General features: G+C 39.7%; 1 protein-coding gene and 1 long non-coding RNA gene across 2 annotated transcripts; one reads left to right on the top strand and one right to left on the bottom strand.

Moving 5' to 3' along the window:
* Positions 1-3,764: 3,764 nt before the first annotated feature.
* On the bottom strand, positions 3,765-5,051 carry LOC131102088 (uncharacterized). The gene is made up of 3 exons (XR_009119399.1): positions 4,912-5,051; positions 4,465-4,557; positions 3,765-4,113 (listed from the first exon to the last, which is right to left on the bottom strand). It is a non-coding gene; the product is annotated as an uncharacterized LOC131102088 (long non-coding RNA).
* A 1,401-nt stretch (positions 5,052-6,452) lies between these two features.
* Positions 6,453-7,567, top strand: LOC131101713 (gap junction beta-4 protein-like). The gene is made up of 3 exons (XM_058047054.1): positions 6,453-6,518; positions 6,661-7,050; positions 7,130-7,567. Exons 2-3 carry the CDS (start codon positions 6,667-6,669, stop codon positions 7,463-7,465), a joined length of 720 nt encoding a protein of 239 aa, XP_057903037.1. The 5' UTR covers positions 6,453-6,518; positions 6,661-6,666; the 3' UTR covers positions 7,466-7,567.
* Positions 7,568-8,150: the final 583 nt, after the last annotated feature.

Below are 8,150 nucleotides of genomic sequence, written 5' to 3'. Positions count from 1 at the left end.
CCGAACAAATCTGCAATTTTGCTAGATTGTGGATAGTGAATGATGAATATGCAGGGATTTAGACCTGAATGGTTGTGTTTTGAGATGTTTTCAGTGGATAGAAAATCTATACTGCTGTACAGGCTGTACACTGACTACTCTAAAGTATATTCAGTCCTCTTTTTGTGGCATGGTCCCTTGAAAAGATATACTGTAATCAAAATATTTGCAGAGATTTGAGATATTGTATAGCTGTCGAGCAAATGTTCTAAGCGTGTCATGGTTTGACTTGAACAGGAACTTGACATTTTCGTTATTTTACATCAGAATTGGGTCGAGCATTGCCTTGGTACCTGCTTGCTGACCTCACGCTCCTGAAGCACATGATCAATGCACTTTGCTGATATGGTTGATAAAGTGCTTGAGTTTGTGAGACAAATGAGATTGGAGGCCGAGATATGATCACTCTTAGTCGGGAGTCTCTTCCTTTTGTCGAAAGACTGGACTGATTTTGTTAAAGAAGCTGCTCTCTCCATTTGTGTAAGATCTTAGTTACTTTATAACAAGATGTCATAGAATTGAGTGAGTATCTAACGTGTAAAAAAAAATTTTTTTTAAAAAAGACAAATTAGCACCTAACTAAAGCAGAAAAAATGATGATTAATTATTCATAATTAAACAAACCCGCTCTTCATTTCCAAGACGTGTCAGTTAGATTCTCCTTAGGCGTGCAGGTATGTCACATTACATCTGGGTTATTCCGCACTGGGTCCAAAGCTTCAATCCCTCTTTACCCGCTCCAGCGGTGTTCTTTTAATGCCACTTTAGCGCACATATGGTGCCTTGCTGAGTCATTTCCAGCCAAACACCACAGCTTTGCTAACAGCTGTGTCAAGAGGAAGACTGCAGGATGAGTGACTAAAAAGATACAAGGTGAAGCAAAGTTTTAAAAGTGTTTGCAAAGGTTGAGCCAAAAAGTGATGCGCCTCGCTTTACTTAAATGCATCCTGACTCATTTCAGGCCAAAATACACTCAAATTAACACTCTGATTTTTCATTTTGTCACTTCCCATCTGCGGTAAGAGGAGCACGGCGTGAAGCCGAGCATTTAGAAGCGGGCTGCTGTCGAAAAGCTGACTTTATTTGTCAAACTGCATTTCTGTCAAGTATTAGCTGCTGCCAAAGACTCACCGTCCACATGTCAGCATCAAAGTTTGTTGACGATCATCTCAGAGTCTGATAGGTGGATATTTCAAGCTTTCGGTAAGATGGCGCTTGTTAAAAACAATTTGAAGGTCATTCTCACGGTTCACTGATGTGCTCCACGGTTGTCAGTAAGCTGTGTGAATTCGTCTTACTTTCTACCTCACAATTTGGTTCAGGGGTGTGCATCAGTTTCATTTGTAAGCTTCTGCATAAAGCACAGAGGGGGAAAAATTAGCCTATTGAGGTACAAAGTTGGCTTGTCTGAGTGGAATGATTTCCAAAAAAAATTATAAAAATGGCTACCCTCAGAGAGCATATTTAGCTTCACTTAAATCCCCATTAAAACTATTTAGAGGATAACTTTGTTTAATTGTAACTTGGATCTCGTGACTGGTACTCTTTCTTATGCACACCTCCATCATACTGGTCTGTTTTCCCTCGTATGTCACTACATAACATGACAGTATGTAAACACCTCTTAGTATGATGCATGCAGTTCTACACCATGGCAAACCACAATTACAATGAATCATCTAACCGGCACAGAACAGGGATAATTAGGGAAAAAACTGCCATGCAGCCCAGCTTCTCAAGAGAGAACATCATGCTCTGCCTCAGAATGAGTGAAACGGTGAATGTCCCTCATTAAGTGGCAGCAGCACTCATGCAGTCCCAGAACATGACACAACCACCACCATGCTTGACTTGATATCTAGGGCTTATCGGGATTTTAGAGGTTACCGGTAGAGAGACATACACCAAGAGAAGGTGGTGACCTCCTCAAGGTTGCATCCATAAAGGGTCCCTGACTTGATTCATCAACTTTGTTATATATTGTTTGTAATTATGTTCATGTTAAAGCCATTTTTTCGGAATTTACCCTTCACTTCAAAAAATTTAACAACGTACAACATAATTACAAACATTATATAACATATATACAAGCAAAGTTGAAACCCTGTACAAAGTGGTGGCAGGAATGGGCTCTGATTGGCAGTGACAGTAATAGTACCACCGTCCAGGAAAGAGGAATGGCCGATGTGGTATGGAAAGAAACAGGACTCAGTCGAAGATTGATGAGTGACAGGCGAAAGAAGCAATGGAGAAGCAAGAAATGTAGACAGCTTGGACAGCCGCGCCATTGTTTTGGATATTTGACGTGAAACAGCGGGATTGAGTGTGACAACTCAGTTACCATACGAGATTGCTTTCATTCAGTTTATTTCATTTTATTCCACTTTCTGTTTTGGTCTTTTATGAATCATTGTAAAAGCCAAATGCAGTTTTTAGTTATCTAGTAGACTTATAGTACATCAACACCAGGCATAGTGATTGGTTTATATGTGGGGTGCCGCAGGGTTCTCTCATTGGTCCCCTAGTTTTCTCAATTTATCTAATTGGGTCACATCCGCTCCTCCTAGGGCAAACTATGATGCCCAATTCAAATCTCTTAACCAGATGATTTTGTGATGGAGATGAAGAAGACGGGGGCAATACTTTTAGCTAGTTTGAGACGTCTGTTCTGAGGAGCCAGGAATGGTGGGACATTCACTTCACTTCAGCTAAACTCATTTTCACATGACAAAAATAACTTTCCTACAGTACATCTGCGAGTACCTCTCCCCAACTCTTGCATGGCAAAACACACCGATAGATGGAACCTGAACGTTCAGACAGCAATATCATTGGATAAATATCGTATTTCTGCAGTGTCAAAGTGAACATAGCCCCAGAAACCTTGAGGTGATCTTGGACCAGACCCTGTTATGAAACACCACATCCAATCCTGTTGGGGGGTTTTTTCCAACCTTTGAAAATCACAAAATGGTGCTTTAGTCTGTCTGGTAAGTACTTTATTACCTTGACTTGTAGCTAGGCAAAAATGTGTGTCATAAACAGCACTTAATGGATTATAATGCACTCCCTGCATTTTAGACTCCTCTAATGTGTCCAGTACCATTACCTGTAGACATGCTGGACTGTAGACTTTTAATCCATAGCTTCGAGGCATCACTTCAAAAAGAACATTCCAGAAGATTGCAGGAGAAATAGGTATTGATCCAATGTTTTGCCTGGACTTTCACGACATTTTGAGGAAGGTGTCCATTTAGCATTGTACTGAAAATGTTTTATGCTAGGATATATTCTTTTTAACTCCTGGCAGGAACATGCTGGGGACCTGGGGACCCGGGGACCCACATTGATTACTGGTGAGAAGAGTTTGAAGCGCTTTCTGTCCTGCATTCACCGGGAAGTCAGGTGGATGTTCTCTCATTATTTCAGTATACTGTATCGTGGGGCTCAAACTCATGCAAAGGATACACCGATGTTCACTAAGGGTTGAAGGCTTACAAAAAACTTATCACACACTTCACTTCACTTAGTGTGCTTTCACAGTACCTGCATGGGGAAGCTATTATGCCCACCTTTCAATTTATTAATGTTTGTTCTGCAAACAAAACGAGGAAGATGAGGTAGGAGTCTTGACTGAGTCAATATTTAATTAAATTTAAAGTATTAAATGTGTGCAATTGGATCAACAGGAAGCACCTACTCCACACAGATACTCAAGGATGATCCAGCTGTTTTTTTTTTCATTTAATTTACATCATGTTTTCATTTTAGCTAGGGGACATGCATAACTAAAACAATGGAGCATTAGCAGCCTCTAGAGGTCAATGACTGGTAGCACCATTATGTGCTGTGGAAACCCTGTTTTGTGACACAAGTACCAGCCAGACCTGACTTGCTTCAACTAACCATCCCACCATAAAAATAAAACTATTGTTATTGTTGATCTTCAATTTCAATCACATCTCCCGGCTGTTTTATTCACTCTCACACTTATTTCTGTTAACATGACATACATACGTAAATGTAGTAGGCTGAGTGATGTCCGTTTACCCCAATTGGCAATCTCTGCTGCATCTACAAGAGAATACAAATGTTAAAAGTTTAGCATTATAAGAATAATATTAAGAATGAAGTTGTAAGGTGCATACACACTCATATAAATTCATAGAATACAATGTATTCACTAGCTCTGAACTAAGTATGAAATTAAATTATATTCTGTGCATAAAACCAAATAAAAATAAATAACCCTACCAAAATAAATAAATACCAAATAAAATGGCAAAATGTACCCTTAATAATTGAGCAAAAGACTAACTAAAGAGTAAAAGTGCTTTTCTTTTCTATTTGTTAGTCATTTGATCGAATCAACAATCCATATTAGGTGTGGTGTAATTTTGTTCACTAAGAATAGAGTGATCCTACCAGTCCTGTAGTACCGAGCAGTGGTCAGCAGAGGGCAGAGTGGGTCGCCGTCATGTTCTATGTCATGTCTATTGAACTCCATATTTTTTCATTCTAAAAAAAAAACATGAAATATGCATAAATACAAGTAAAACACTGGTGACAATAAAGAACATGTCACTTCTGCCTCTTAATTAGTGCTCGTTCAATACAAAACAATACAGCCCACTTTTTTGGGAGTGGGACTGTTCAACATCCACCATAAGCTTCACCACAGAACATAAACACACCATATACGTCGCTTTGTGTTACAGGCATCGCACTGAGTAACTTGGTTTCAGTGTTCGTTTTTAACATTGAGCTCATTTAACACACACATTTATACACCATACTTCGGTGGAAACATGTTAGCAAAAGCTTATAACTGCTTATAGATTGATTTGTGTTATGTTAGCACACTTTACCAACCTGCTTGGTATGACAAAAGTAAGACATATTGGGGTGGATGGCGTTCTCATGGCAGTCTGCAGCCGGCGTTTTTTTTTGTTGTTTGTTTGTTTGTTTTTTTAAATCATGAGCCATTATGGGAAAAGGAAGTGACGACAAAGTATTGGCCACTCGTTCTTTCCTTAAAGTGCTACTCCCTCTGCTGGCGTGGCGGAATATTACTCTTCACTGATTTTCAGAACGTGACCTTATGTACATAAAAAAAATGTGTTAGGCCACTATATGCATAATATGCATATTCTATTTTATATTGGCTTTTTATACAATGTATTTATTTATGTTTTATTAATCTTTTAGGGCTTCCTCGTATCAATATATGGCCAGACTGTAGCAGTATGCATGTTTCCTGTGTGTGTGTGTGGAGGGGGGCTTCCTCCCACACAACCTATTAAACGATGACCTCACAAATGGACACAAATTCCTAAAAACACACTGTAGGTCAATGAAATTTTCTACTTTACTTTTTTATTGAAAGATTGTCTAAATTCTCTTTAGACTCTTAGTCTCTTCATTGTCTAAACTTATTCTTCATATGCCCTGCTTTTTAAATGCATGTTACCAGACATCATCATTTTCCAGTTTCATTTTCACTCTTCCCTGAAAATTCCCCTAAAAAGCAAACGCCCATGCAAAGCAAGTTGCATGAATGCATCAGGGTTGGCGAGTCTCCAAGTGACGATCAATCCTCCGTCCTGCTCCTGAACTACAATACTGCGGCTCCAATAACATGGACAGCCAAGGAGCAACACATTTACAAGGCTTTCCTGTATTGACGGCAGTGCAGGAAGTGTTGTTAAACTGCTTAATACCGCTAGTTGATACTGATTATTGGGGCAAGAAGCTTAACAGGGTTAAAAACTGTAATAAACACAAGAAATTACATTGCCTTACAGCTGTTCTAAGAACAATTCTCTTGACAGTCATAAACAAATTGGTCTCCACTCTGGGCCCCTGGGTCAACAGATTCTATATAGTCTTCTTCCGGGTATTGCTGTCAGGGGTGATGTGGATCAGGACTTGATGTGCAACACAGCTCATCCTGGTTCCAGCAGGCCCGGCAAAGCATTTTTGGAACTCTTTGAATGCATTGAATATTGTTATCCAAGCAATAAAAATGCAAGTTATTTACAATTATGTTAACATTCCATAACATTTGGTACATTTCCCCAAATATATTATACTTATCATGTGTATTTTTTTTAAATGTTTCTGCTGCCTTACAGTGATATGGGTGGCTTAGGTGAAGTCCCAAAAAGCTTCCTTGTCCTATGAGGAGCTACAGAAAAATTAAAAACACCTACAACCGAGCTAAAATCACGTTTAACTTCTAATAATGCTTGTTTACGACAACGCATGTGACCTACAGTCATCATTTTCCAGTCTATTGTGCCACTGTGCCAAAAATAAAAAGAATGAATAAAGAATGGTGCAAAACAGGTTTAGTGGGAATATACTGTATGTATAAGTGCCGGAGAGTCTCCACCCACCATCTCACTCTTGAACTAAAATATAATACAGCAGCACCACCAGAAAGGAGCAACACATTTGCAAGCTTTCCTGTACTTTAGGTAAGGTGGATGTTAATATTATGAGTGATGTTTGCATGGAGTGTTAATAAGCTTAATATCACTTGTTGATGCTGATTATACAGGCAATTAACCTCAATCAAACAAACAAGGAAGTACTATTAAAACAAACATATGTTTACAGTCAGTGATGAATTGGTCTGAACTCTGGACTGTCGTCAGCGGGGCCAACAAATTCTCCACGGCGTTCAGCCACGTCTGGCTCGCCATAGTCTTCTTTCGGGTGTTGGTGTTTGCGTTGGCAGTGCAGCAAGTCAGAGGTGATGAGGACCGGGATTTTATGTGCAACACAGACGAACCGGGCTGCAGCACAGTCTGCTACGATGCCATCGTCCCATTCTCTCACTTGCGGCTGTGGGCCATGCAGCTCATCTTTGTCACATGTCCCTCTCTGATGGTGGTGGCCCACGTGAAATATCGTCTGAGGAAAGACAAGGCATATATCGCCAGGCATGGGACTCGTCTGTATAACAATCCTGGGAAAAAACGTGGAGCGTTGTGGTGGACGTACCTGGTAAGAATGAGTGATATTGACTTTTTATTTCATCATTACAGATCCATCACTGACAACATGTCTGCTTATATTCAAATAGGTTAGTCTGCTCTTCAAGATCACCTTTGATGCCGGCTTCCTCTACCTCCTCCAGTACATTTACAACGGCTACGAAGTACCCAGACTGTCCAAGTGCTCTTTGGCGCCGTGCCCCATAACGGTGGACTGCTTTATTTCACGGCCTACAGAGAAGAAAATCTTCATTTTCTTCATGGTGGTTTCCTCTGCCTTCTCCATCTTCACCTGCGTCTGCGAGATTATTTACCTCGTCTGCAAACGCATCATGAAAATCATTTCGTGGATGAATGAAAGGAAGCGGATTAATGCCATCATCGAGCTTAACAGCATGATTGTGGAAGCAAAACAGAGAGCATGAATGTGGATCTTCACAACCAGAAACACATCAACTAATTGATGACTTTTGTAAATAGATTGAATGGCATTTAAATAAAGTTATTTTGCATTTGTGCATTTACAATGATGTTCATTGAGTTCTTGATCACAAGTGTTGCAAAACTGACTCAGCATCATACCAGGCATGGTTTATATGTGGCATCCCGCAAGGTTCTGTCATTGGTCCTCAATGTATCTTCTACTATCTCCCAGATACATTATATTAATGAAACACAATACTACACAATCAATGCTGTTTACATGACATATTCTTTTGGGTAGGAAAAATCATGTTTCTGATGCATGTTAATCTTATGTACTTTACCGGAAAATGGCCACAGAAAAATGTAAAATACCAAAACCAGGAAGACCTGACTCAAATAATGCTTGTTTACATCACCTGCCTTTACTGTGTTCATCAGCTTTCTAAACGTATGCAACCTCAAAGACAATAATAAAGAGTGCTGGAAATCAAGTTTAGTGGACTATATGAATCGGGGTTGGAGAGTCTCCACCCACCATCCTGCTCCTGAGCTAACAACAATGTGGACTCAGTCAGTGTCAAGGAGCAACCATTGTAGGAGGTTTTCCTGTACTTAAGGTAAGGTGAATGTTGACATGCTTAATAGCATTAGTGGTTATATTATTTGATGGGAATGTCAAAGTTA

Source organism: Doryrhamphus excisus, chromosome 14, assembly GCF_030265055.1.
Source record: "Doryrhamphus excisus isolate RoL2022-K1 chromosome 14, RoL_Dexc_1.0, whole genome shotgun sequence".
Lineage (NCBI taxonomy): Eukaryota > Metazoa > Chordata > Actinopteri > Syngnathiformes > Syngnathidae > Doryrhamphus > Doryrhamphus excisus.
This window is presented reverse-complemented; position numbering and strand designations above follow the sequence as displayed.

Excerpts from the sequence above, each read along its gene's own strand:
- LOC131101713 (XM_058047054.1), top strand. The coding sequence starts at position 6,667 with ATGAATTGGTCTGAACTCTGGACTGTCGTCAGCGGGGCCAACAAATTC. Across the intron at positions 7,051-7,129 it reads CGTTGTGGTGGACGTACCTG|GTTAGTCTGCTCTTCAAGAT; the intron begins GTAAGAATGAGT and ends ATATTCAAATAG.